The 12,677-nt window shown below is 42.4% G+C and overlaps 1 protein-coding gene across 2 annotated transcripts in view; it reads right to left on the bottom strand.

Annotated features, from left to right (window-relative positions):
* The window catches only part of SMYD1 (SET and MYND domain containing 1), a 43,932-nt gene extending 31,928 nt beyond the window's left edge, over positions 1 to 12,004 (bottom strand). For both annotated transcript variants that reach the window (XM_049651849.1, XM_049651850.1), the window contains exon 1: positions 11,709 to 12,004. In XM_049651849.1, the coding sequence (XP_049507806.1) occupies positions 11,709 to 11,845 (137 nt within the window). In that variant the 5' untranslated portion in view covers positions 11,846 to 12,004. The remainder of the gene's footprint in view (positions 1 to 11,708) is intronic.
* Positions 12,005 to 12,677: the final 673 nt, after the last annotated feature.

Here is a 12,677-nt window from a genome sequence, read left to right as displayed (position 1 = left end):
TCACTTATAACAGTATGCTAAGCCATGAGTCATCTCCAAGTCTGAGAGCATCTCTTAGTTTGGGATGGGGAAGGAGGAGCAGATTCTCACCTCTGGAGTATCAGGACTCAGACCAGGAATACAAACCCAAGGCAGGAAAGAAAGGGAAATGGTCTGGAGAGGGGAGAGTTAGAAGCAAGTATGATCATGCAGGCTGCCATTTGTGACTTGTCACTTGGAACTCCATGCCTATCTGCCCTAGGGATGTCCATCAGGGAACAAACCCGCACTGGATTGCCCTAACATTTTATACCCAAACTGATATTTTTAGAACATTCAAGCATTATATCCTCATATTTTTATTTGTACACATATATTCACATTCGTATACATATTCCATGCTGAAACTGGAATTTACACCTACCAAATATTATGCATTGCAGTTCTCACACCATTTCACTGTTTCACATTTTAAAAAGGACCACAAACTCCAGGTGGTCACCTAGAATGACAAAAGTTCTTCTGCTTTATCTTTATGAGCTCCACTTATTTCTTTCTTTTTTAAAATTAAAAAAAAATTAATATTTATTTTTGAGAGAGAGAGAGAGGGACAGAGCATGAGTGGGGGCGGGGGGCAGACACACAGAATCCGAAGCAGGCTCCCGGCTCTGAGCTGTCAGCACAGAGCCTGATGTAGGGCTTGAACCTATGAGCCATGAGATTATAACCTGAGCTGAAGTCAGACGCTTAACCAACTGAGCCATCTAGGCACCCCTGGGGTCTGCTTATTTCTAATACACTTAAACTTCAGGAAGAGATAATAGCATAGGGGTTGGAGACATGAGCTGTGGCCTTCATAAGCTCAAGCAATTGTGAACCTTAAGAAATTGTTCTTACAACAAACATGTAGTGTTTGGGAACATGTGTTAGGGGCCAACTGAGAGTCTCCCGGATTAGCTCCCAGGCAGAATACAATGTTTATTAAGGGTTATGTGATTTTAAAATGTGCCAGTTTGAAGTTTATGCAACGGCAATTGTTTAGAACTTAGATAAACACAGTTTTTCTTTTTTCCCAAGGAAGAGTATTTTATCCCTGACATTGTTTAGAATTACTGGTGCATGGTGATAATAAAAACAGAATCTTTTAGTCAGGTTTTTTTTTTTTTTTTTTTCCAACGTTTTTTTTTTTTTTTTGGGGAAGGGGGGGAAAGAGCATGAAAGGGGGAGGGGCAGAGAGAGAGGGAGACACAGAATCGGAAACAGGCTCCAGGCTCCGAGCCATCAGCCCAGAGCCCGACGCGGGGCTCGAACTCACGGACCGCGAGATCGTGACCTGGCTGAAGTCGGACGCTTAACCGACTGCGCCACCCAGGCGCCCTAGTCAGGTTTTTAAAAGTCAGTTCTGTTATTGTTTTTAAATTCTGTGCAGACAATGCCCCCTTACTGTCTGCCCCATGGTTGGACCTCTGGCATTGCCCTTCCCTTTGTCCACACTGCTTGTGAGGCTCAAATTTTCTTAGTCTGCCTCATAGAAAGACAATACATCTGTCCTGGAGCCTGCATCCAGGCCCCCATAAACTGACCTAACACACTTCTTAATGGAGCCTGATTATAGAATAATCCATCTGCCGTGAACTACAGCTATAATATGTCCATAAGAAATTCTAGTGGAAAGCCCCTCACATCTCCCAAGTCACTAACAACCATTTTGACAAGGAGAAGGCTGGAGACTAGAAGGATGATGAGGGTAGGTTTGAAGCAGAGCTGGGTTTCTCGAACTTCTGTGTGCACACACATCACTAGAGATCTTATCAAAATTCAAGTTCCAATTCAGTAGGTCTGGAGTGGGGCCCAGGATTCTGCATTTCTAACAAGCTCCTAGGTGATGCTGAGCTGTAACTTTGAGTAGCAAGAATGTAGAGATGAGAGAAAACCTGCTCCTTCTGGTGGGGTGTGCAAGGAAGTGTCAGGCAGGCAGAAAGGGGAAGCTTAATTTAAAAAAAGAAAAGCCCATCTCTCTGGTCTCCATCTCCTTTAATAGTGGTGGGATGGGTATTATGGAAGGTCAGACCTGGAACCGGTCAGAGCTGGGTTCAACTCCGGATTCCAGTATCTACCTCAAGCAAGTACCCTAACCTCTCTGGGCCTTCATTTCCATACGTGAAAATGGGAATAATAATACCCAGATCTTGATGCCTTTTTAAAAAATTTTTTTAACATTTATTCATTTTTGAGAGACAGAGACAGAGCATGCATGGGGGAGGGGCAGAGAGAGACGGAGAACAGAATCCAAAGCAGGTTCCAGACTCTGAGCTGTCAGCACAGAGCCCTACTTGGGGCTCCAATCCATGAACCGTGAGATCATGACCTGAGCCGAAGTCAGATGCTTAACTGACAGAGCCACCCAGGCGCCCCATAACAACACCTAGATCTTGATATCTTTTAGACAAATGTTACTTTTTAATGAAACATGCTTACTATTTTTAAAAATTCAAGCAAGAAGAAGATTACAAAGAAGTTCCCAAATCCCACCACTATCAGATTAAATGTAAAGTTAGCCAGCTCTGAGCCTGGAACAAGATAGTGCTCAGTAGACGACAACCGGGTCCATCCACCCATCTGTCACATGGGGAGGTTGGGCCAGGTGATCTCAGAGCTCCTGCTGTCCTCCAGCATCCACTAATTCTCAGGCAGCCACCAGCGAGAAAGACCTCCAGGCTAGCAGAGAACCCCTGTAGGAGGGGCAGGTAATTCTCTGACAGAAATACCTCCCCTCATTCTTACTAACCCTAATGAGAGGAGAGAGGGAGAGAGAGAGGGAGAGGGAGAGAGAGGGAGAGAGAGAGAGAGAGAGAAAATCCAGAAGACAGGAAGTCCTAAAACCACTTTTTGGGTTGCAGGAGAAAGATGCTTCTTCTAGCCAGGCTTAGCCAGGCAGCCTTCAGGAAGTCCCATTTTTCCTCCTAGTCTCTTTCCCCAGTGCCCACAGAGGATGTTAATTCCCACCTACACAACCCCCTGCAATTTTCAAAGAGATGTTGCAAGCAATTCTCCTTTGTTAAACCTTCACAACAACCCTTAGGAGTAGTGATTACTACCCTCCTGGGGATACGAGGATCCTTATAGGGTTCCTCATGTCTGCCACTGCGCCCAGCACAGAGGACAGAGGAAGTCCCCAAAGCCCACTTTTGAGCTCTGTCTGTAGCCCTGAGCGTTCTTTGCCCTGGCCAGCGGGTCCCCACTCACTTCTTGCTCTGCAGCCCTGCCCTGGGTCATGTCACCTGTCAGAATCAAGAGGGCTAGAAGGGCAGCTGCTGCTCAACTCCTTATATGGAAATAACCAGTTGCTGGACAGATAAATGCCAAGAGAAGGCGCCTGCAAGGTGGACAAGCCGCCTAAAAACACAGCCAGAAAGGACTGAACCAACAGCTCTCGCTTTCTATACTGCTTAAAGACTCTCAGCCTGCCAGGAGCTGTTCCTTCAAAAACCAAGGGGGAAGGGGGCACCTCCTAAAGAACATCCCACATTCCTCAAGTACCCAGAGGATTTTACAATATTTTAAATTCCTCTCTCCTTCCTTCCTCGTCCCTTCCACTCTACTTTCCTTTCACAAGTATTTATTGGGCATCCATTATGTGCTGTGCGTTGAACTTGGTAATACAGGGCCTTAAAGATAAACAAGACACAAACCTTGCCTTTGAGCGGTCCCTAAGCTGAGCTGGGGCATTAACACATATAAGCAAGGTGAGGCATGCCATCTAGGAGTGCAGGTAACTCCTGCAGGGTTCGAGGGAAGCCTAACTCCCACTGAGGTGGGGGAGGCGAGGAATCTGGGGAGGCAATCATCTGTGAAGGGAGGAGGCACTGTTCTGACCCTCTAAAGATGGGCCGAGTTTGTACTCAGAGACCGTCAGTTCTTCCGTGGAGAGGCACTGGCTTGAGTCAAAGGCATCCATATAGGGGCACAGGTACATACAGGAGAGACGGGAGTAAGCTATCTGACAAGATCATAGGATGCACCACACTGGGAAATGATGCTGGAACAATGACCGGAGGCGAGGGGACCTGGAATGCTACTCTCAGTAGTATGTCCTTATTCTGCAGGCAAAGGGGGAACCACTGAAGGCTCCTGCAGAGAAGAGACACCCACCCAGAGTTGGAAGGCTCATTTTCTTTTCCCCATGGCATCTACTTAATGTTGTTTTGAAATGGCCCATGTCAACCCCTGAGGGGCATCGCTGGATTCATGTTTGCACTATACAGACCTTAGCTTAAGAAGTTAAGGGGCGCTTGGGTGGCTTAGTCGGTTAAGCAGCCAACTTCGGCTCAGGTCATGATCTTGCGGTCTGTGAGTTCGAGTCCCGCGTCAGGCTCTGTGCTGACAGCTCAGAGCCTGGAGCCTGTTTCAGATTCTGTGTCTCCCTCTCTCTGACCCTCCCCCATTCATGCTCTGTCTCTCTCTGTCTCAAAAATAAATAAACGTTAAAAAAAAAAATTAAAAAAAAAAGAAGTTAGGTGATACTGCTTCCTTAGGTCAGATCTAGGTATTGCCTATTTTTTAACATCTCTTCTATATTCACGTAGCAATTCTCCAGCTTTCCTCTGCCACAACTCACACGAAGAAGTTCACACTCCCAACTCAGACCTGTCTGCATTTCCAACACTGTAGCTGTGACCACACCTCATTTCCCATGCTTAAAACACATCTTCAGATGCACGTGACTGAAGATGAAATCACTGTGGGGACGACCTGGCATTTGACCTCATTTATATTTAAAAAGCAATTATTTGCAAACTTCTGCATTTAAGGATTAAATGCATTTCATAAAATGTAGCAATACAACCTGTAACGGGGCACGTGACACGTCACCACGTCTTGCACCTGCAAAAGTGTCAAACTAAAGACATTGTGAACCTGGTTGGCTCAGTTGGTATAGCATGTGACTTTTGAGCTCAGGGTTGTGAGTTCAAGCCCCACGTTGGGTATAGAGCTTACTTAAAATAAAATAAAGACATAGCTTTAAATCTGCTATGGTTATCCGCAACATCGAGTGTAAATGTTTAACACTGTAAATTGAACAATGAACAGTGATTCATTCATTTCTGAACTAACTGTTCAGGAATTTCCCTAATCCTTCTATTAAATGATTTCCATTTATAGCATCATTTGCTCCCCCCACGCCCCCCACCAGCTGTTATCAGATTAAAGGCCACAGTGTGTTGGTTGTGTATGCCACACTAATCCTCCTGTTCCCACAAGCCCATATAGAATTACACTGGCTAAAAGCCCAGCTGTCTCCAGTGGACCTGAAGCTCATAACTGGTCCAATTTTCAAAAAAGCCTGGCTGGCATTAATTTCTCTTAAAGTACTCTACTTTTTCTTATGTTCTTATCATTGTTTATTCCTACATATGTGTGCATAATCTCCTAGACACTTTCAACTGCTTATACAGAATCACTTAGGAACCAGTCAAGTTTTTACTTAAAGAAATTTTTGTAAAAATCCACTATCCTTGCTCCTTCTTAACATTTTTTTTTTGCGATGAATTGGATTAATAGGAAATTCATCTTACTGGTTGTGGTAGGTTGAATAATAGCGCCCCCCAAAATGTCAAGGTCCTAATCCCTGGAACCTGTGAATATGTTACACTACATGGCAAAAGGGACTTTACAGATGTAATTAAGGTTAAAGACCTTGAGAAGGGGAGATAATCCTGAAACATCCCGGTGGGTCTAATGCAATTGCAAGTGTCCTTATAGGAAGGAGGCAGGAAGTCTCCTGTGTAATCACATGTATATTCCTGTTTTTTACCTAGGAGTCTCTGAATCTAACCATTCTCAGGTCCCAGAACCAGATTTTGATTGTTCTGAAATTGATGGATGAGTATCGTTTCCTTTATTAAGACTAAATATTATTAACTGGACTGACAAGGAAAGAAGAAATTAAGTCAGTGATGCCGGACCCACTTGGGGTGGGGGGCAGTGATAAATGGACAAGATCTCAGGAATCTTAGTCCTTCCCTATGGCTTGTCCATCCATGTATGACCTGGGATGGCCTGCCTGTCTCCTCACTAAGCCTCAGCTTCCTGATCTATAAGAGAGGACTGAATATATCCAATGGGTCTCAACCTTCTTTTGGGTTCAAAGTGATTTTGAAAGTGATGAAAGCTATAGACTTTCTCCCCAGAAATAAAAAGCACAGATGCACATCCACATAAACTTTGATCTTTCAAATATAGTTCTCTCCTTAGCTAAGGATCCATGGACCCAAAGCCTAGATGCACTCTAAATTCATAACGTCTGGGACTGTTAAAAAGGAACCATCAAATAGCATTTTGGGGTCCCGGAACTGCTCATGAGCACCATTCCCATGCCATGTCTTGTGTTTAATGCTAAAATAAAAAAGAACCAGAACAATCTGTTGCCGCACTGGAGTCCTTCACATGTACTGATGAAATCATGAAACCCATAGAATCTCACGCTAGAAGAGATCTTCAGGGTCAAATGACCCAATTCCCCTCTACTGCCCAACTCCCCAAGGACATCATCTCTGCCAGGTTGCCACCAGAAACTACAAAACCTTGGAAATAGCTTCCCATCTCCAGACAGCACTGGTAGCCCTGGTCTCCCATTAGGCAATAGAGGTTCAGTGTCAAGGGCCTAAAAGTTTACAGGTGACCCAGGAAAAGGTTTGGAATTCATCACACCTTTGAATAGTCCCCAAATTTTCTTAAAACAAAAAAAAATGCGGGGCGCCTGGGTGGCGCAGTCGGTTAAGCGTCCGACTTCAGCCAGGTCACGATCTCGCGGTCCGTGAGTTCGAGCCCCGCGTCAGGCTCTGGGCTGATGGCTCGGAGCCTGGAGCCTGTTTCCGATTCTGTGTCTCCCTCTCTCTCTGCCCCTCCCCCGTTCATGCTCTGTCTCTCTCTGTCCCAAAAATAAATTAAAAACGTTGAAAAAAAAAAATTAAAAAAAAAAACAAAAAAACAAAAAAAAATGCAAAATGGAAATTAATAACAATTGTAATAGCAAAGTTATAAAAACCCATTCAGAAGTGGTAAGCAAAAACTACCTTTTGACATATTGTGAGATAGAACCTCTAAAGGTAAAGGTGTCCAGGGCCTACTTCATTCTTAAATGTCTTGAGCTCTAACTAGCACTTTCCCCACCACACATCCCATTTTGACCAGAAATAACTTCTGCTCAAGGTGCTTGGTTCTCACCCTTCTGTCAAGTACAAAAATAAAGAACCCTCTGTCTTGCAAATGACAGTTTGTTATTTGTAGATGGCTTTTAGGAGAAGAAGTTCTCCAATGTTATTGTAAAATATGCTTCAAATTCCTATCCTGGTCAAATCTGATTCTATTCCACATTGGCCATGAATCTATTTGTTTGTGGGTTTTGTTTGAAGACGGTGATGGTGATGGTGGCAATGGGATTGTACTCAGTGTGATAAATGGCGCCCCATGGACCTCAGTCTGTAGGTCCACTGGGCTAACGAACTGATTTTATAGTTTGGAAAAGATGAAGGTTCTACTTCAGAGAACTGGAAGGGTCCTTTCAAGACCAAACAGCGAAAAGATAAGGATTGAATCTTGCTGAAGGCCTGAGTCAGTCTTACGGCTAAAACCATTTATCTTCTCATTCCCCTTGACAGAAAATGAACTAAATAAGCTAAAAAATGAAAGTGAATAAATTCAATGACAATAAGTAACTGCATAAAAATAAACTAAAAAAAAGAAACTTAAAGCTTAGGCATAATTTTAATATATATATTATATATATAATATATATGCACATATGATAGAAAAATGAATAGGTTTTAAAATAAAAGACATGAAAAATAAAGAAAGTCAAAAGTAACTGAGGACTAGAAAAGAGTTAAAATCAAAAGGGCTAATAAACCAAAATGATTCATAAGAATTCAAACAATTTAGAAGTTCTGAACATTAAGGAATAATAAAACAAATAAGCTTTGTTTTATTAAAGAGTAATAAAACAAATGAGGAGTAATAAAACAAATAAAACAAACAAAGTTTTAAAATGAGGGCATCAATAGAAAATAGACAAATCACAAAAGAAGGATGTAATGATCAAAAAACAGATTTTTTTTAAAAAATCTCACTTCCTTAATCAAAAAATTCAAAACAAAATAGTACTAAGTTTTTATAGGTGAAGTCAGAAAATACGAAAGTAAAAGTTAGTTTTCTGTGTTAGCCAGTGCTTGGATAAGGAGGCAAATGCTATAACCCTCATGGAAAAAACTAGTATAATCCTCTTGGGGGGGGGAGGGGTGATTTGGAAATCTATAGTAAAAGACTCAAAACTGTCTTTTCAATCCAAAATATACACTTCTAGGAGTTTATCTTTAATAAATAATCAGAGATGTACAGAGAGATCTGTTAGGAAAACTGAAACAACTTTGACATCCAAGTTTGATGGCACTTGCTAATCTGATATATAACAGTCAAAAGGAATACTACGCAGTCATTAAACATTCCTTGGAATTTTTAAATGCTAAAATATTTGGCTCGGTCAGTTAAGCATCTGACTCTTGATTTTGGCTCAGGTCATGATCTCACAGTGTGTGGGTTTGAGCCCCATGTCGGACTCTGCACTAACAGCATGGAGCCTGCTTGGGATTCTCTCTCTCCCCCTCTCCCTGTCCCTCCCCTGCTCATGTACTTGCACTCTCTCAAAATAAATAAACTTTAAAAAAGTAAATTATATATTGTTTAAGAATATGTACACACGTGGTAAGACTATTCCTCAAAAGGCAAAGGAATAAATAACATAAAATTCAGGCTACTAGTTACCTGTGGGACAAGTTGGGGACAGGATAGGGGAAGATAGAGAAGATACAATAGAATCACATACTCTAACTAAACAGGATGATGGTTTTATGGGTGTTCATTTCTTGTTATGCTTCATAACATATATAGGTACATACAAGTCATATGTTGTTTGAAAGAATTTTCATTTAAATGTTGTGCTCAACTAAAAATAAAATCTTTCCTCATATTTGTGTTTGGAGGGTAGGGCAGGAAGCCCGGCTTGCAATAACATGGATTAGGATGCGTCTCTTCTATAGAATGATTAAAATGTGCCTCTTTTGTGGGTCACTCTCAGTCCTACCTCCCCCCTCAGGTTTCTCATCGACAGTGGCTGAGTCTCCCCAGGAGGCCACAATGGGAGGGCAGGATGGGCAAAGCTTTCCTCCCATGCCTTTCCAAGCTATCTTTGGTATACCCAAAGCGCAGCCCCTTCATGTTTGCAGTGACACACTTGGGAAAAATCACTTTTTAAAAGTATCTCTTTTAGATTTTTTTTTCAATCATCTTAAAGATCGTTTACCCCAATCATCCCAATTTTTATTACTGTAATAATAACATAACATTTTGCTAGCATTCTATCTGCAATGTTCACTAAAGTTGTTTTGTAATTATTACTTCTAATGAATGATGACTTATTTATACCAAGAAAACCATGGAAACATCAGTCAGAAAAAAAGTGGTAGGAGAACACGCAGCCATTAAATACTATGTTTATGAAGAGAGTACAGTCACCCAGAAGTACTTAAACTATGAAACGTAAAACATCATAGTTTCTGTAATAAGATCCCAGCTGTGCAGTACAAATGAAACCTACCTTTTAAAATAAATGGTAAGGAAACAGACAACAGTGTTTAGAGTTAGTATCTTTGTGTGAAGATACTAAAGATTTTTTTCTTCCTTAGTTTTCTTTTTATAATGGAAGGAAAACCCACTCAACTCCACTCTTAAAAGGGACACTAATTGGCTATATTAGCTTTTAGGGAACTAGAGGCACCAATGGAGGTATTCTATACAAGGCAGTGTGGCGACTCAGTGGCGGCATCAAAATGAGTGTTCTGAGTTTCTGTTTTCTAACTTTTTTGTCTTTATTCTGAACCCGACTGACTCTTTTACCACGCTCACCTCCATGCACGACACACATACAAGTAAATTAATAAAGCCAGACAGACTCCTGTTGAAGAGGTATAACTGTCTCCTTCCGCAGGTGGCAGTCAGCCACATACTCCATTCACTGCCCTCTCCCTGCGGGTCCTGGTAGGCAGGAAGAAAGAAGATCTGAATGCTAACCAAATTATCTCTGAAAAGCAGTGCCCGTTCCCAGGATGGTCTATACAGCGAGCCAACCACAAAGCCTAGATATCAGAGGCCATCTTGATTCAGATCACATCAATGTCAGGCAGGTCACCTAGCTTTAGGTGGAGGGAACATTGTCATAGTTTAATCACTAGGCAGATTTGGTTTTGTTTTGTTTTGAAATAAAGATTTAATACTAATTTAAAAGTTTGGTCAAGTATAGACATGGTTGTGGGGAAATGGGAATGTAAATTTAATAGAGCCACTTTGGAGGGCCTATTAAAATAGAAACAGCACACTCTGGAACAATTCCCCTTCTAGCCATATATCCTTGAGAATAATCACACATGTGTGCAAGTGGACATGGTCTAGGATTTTATTTGCAGAAATGTTTGTTTTTGTGAAAAGCTAGAAACCACTGAAGGTCTCTCATTAGGGAAGTGGATAAATAAGTTTTCATATATTTATTGGGTAGAATATCCACAGCAGTTGTAATTGGCGATCCACATAGCATATGGATCAACACGGATAGATCTACATGGGGGTAAAAGAAACAGATCTTTGAGGATTTAAAAGAATTATCTATAGACCTATAGTTCCCATGAGGGTCGATATCAAAAACATGTTCAGTGAAGACAGCAAGTTCTAGAATGACATCTGAAGTATGATACTGCTTCTATTAAAAAAAAAGAAAAAGACAAACTACAGTGCTACATTCTTGATAAATGAAGATATATGTATGTACTAGTACAAGAACATTCTAGAAGGAAGCACATTAAAATCATAACAAGTATTACCTCTGAGGAAAGACAGGAGATTGGGATTGGGAGTAGTAATGGTAAAAAGGGATTTCGGCTTCATGGTGATATTCTAATGTTCCAAATGTAAATGGATTGTAATGTTTACAATTACTTTTTAAAAGTCTCAGCAATTACTTTACGCTGTAATATATTTATTATACTCAAGAAGCTAAAAACACGGAGCCTTTTGTAAGAAAATGTTTCCTATGGGGCGCCTGGGTGGCTCAGTCGGTTGAGCATCTGACTCTTGGTTTCAGCTCTGGTCTATCTCACAGGTCATGTGTTCGAGTCCTGTGTCAGGCTCTGTGCTGGTAGTATGGAGACTGCTTGGGATCCTTTCTCTCCCTCTCTCTCTGCCTCTCCCCTTCTAAGTAAATAAATAAACTTAAAAAAAAAAAAGAACGAATGAACAAAAGAAAGAAAGAAAAGAAAGAAAGAAAAAAGAAAGAAAGAAAGAAAGAAAGAAAGAAAGAAAGAAAGATGTTTCCTATAGTACCACACCCACCTCTCCAGTGGGCTCCAGCACACCCACTCAGCCAAGTTCAATGGTATTGTGAGAAAGTACCCCAGCGCCTTGGCTCACCTTTACAACCCTCCTAGGGACCAGAGCGAATCACATTAGTGATGACTCTTTTCAGAAAAAGTTATTCCAGAAAACAGCTGTCAGAAGTGCCATTTTGTTAAAAATGATCAAATGGCTTCTATCCCTTTCCCTGAAGATTTTGAGAGCAAAGTGTTTTAGAGTTTGGCACCGGCCAAACCAACAGAGAAAAGAAGGCAACACCCCACATTTCATACCTGTCAAAAACCACTGCGGAATAAGCCCGCTCAGCGAAGATGACATCCGCAGCCCAGAACTCCTTAGTGGCCTTCAGACCCCTGCCTTTACCCTCAGAAGTGAAGACCTCCACGTTCTCCATTCTCCCTATTGTCATTTCAGAGTCTTTCAGGCAGCTCGGCAGATATTTAACACGGAGCCAAGTCCCCTGTCATTGCTATTTCAGCACCTTCAGCATCCCAAAGAGCAAGCCTATAAATGGACAAGCACCTCCCCTTCCCTACCCCCTCTCAGCAATGGGGCCCTCACCTCCCCCTCTGCCACGCTTCCTGGAGGTGGGAATGGGGCAGGCAAGAGAATGGTGATCCGAGAAGGGTCACGTTCATCACCAGCAAAGCTGGCAAAGCAGAAATGACCACGGGCTGGTGCACCTCTCGAACTGGACCTGAAATTTTTGCAAAATTCCTTTGCAAGAAGCAGCTCAGTCCTGGATGGCGGTTGTGCTCAGCTTCAGTTGGAATAGGGAACACTTGGTCAGTGGGGTATTTTTAGCAGCCAGATGCCTCTGTCAATCCCAAGCAGACAGCTGAAATGGTCCAAGAGAAGAGGTGATGCTTGCTGCTCTGGGAACCTTCAGCTGTCAGGCTCATACTTTCTCAAGTGAGATGGGCCCCTTGTTCCCCTCTCCCCTCCCCCATAGGTGGATTGCTTGCAGAATACAGCAGATGCCCAACTGACCCCCTTCGCACATACGGAACAGTACTGTTTAGGCTCCAAGTGACATCCCTCTTCTCCAGTATTACCTGGGACTCCCACAGCACCCCCACGCAGGGCTCAGAGGTCTGGGAGCCCCCTGATGATACAGGGGTGCTGGACGCATTCTAGGAGAGGAGATAGGCCTTGAAAATGAAAACCCTCATTTCTGTCTTTTTATCAAATCTCCCTTAAACAGTGTCTGTTGCCAGGAGAACACCAACATGCTCTGTCTT

This window comes from Panthera uncia, assembly GCF_023721935.1.
Source record: "Panthera uncia isolate 11264 chromosome A3 unlocalized genomic scaffold, Puncia_PCG_1.0 HiC_scaffold_12, whole genome shotgun sequence".
NCBI lineage: Eukaryota > Metazoa > Chordata > Mammalia > Carnivora > Felidae > Panthera > Panthera uncia.
This window is presented reverse-complemented; position numbering and strand designations above follow the sequence as displayed.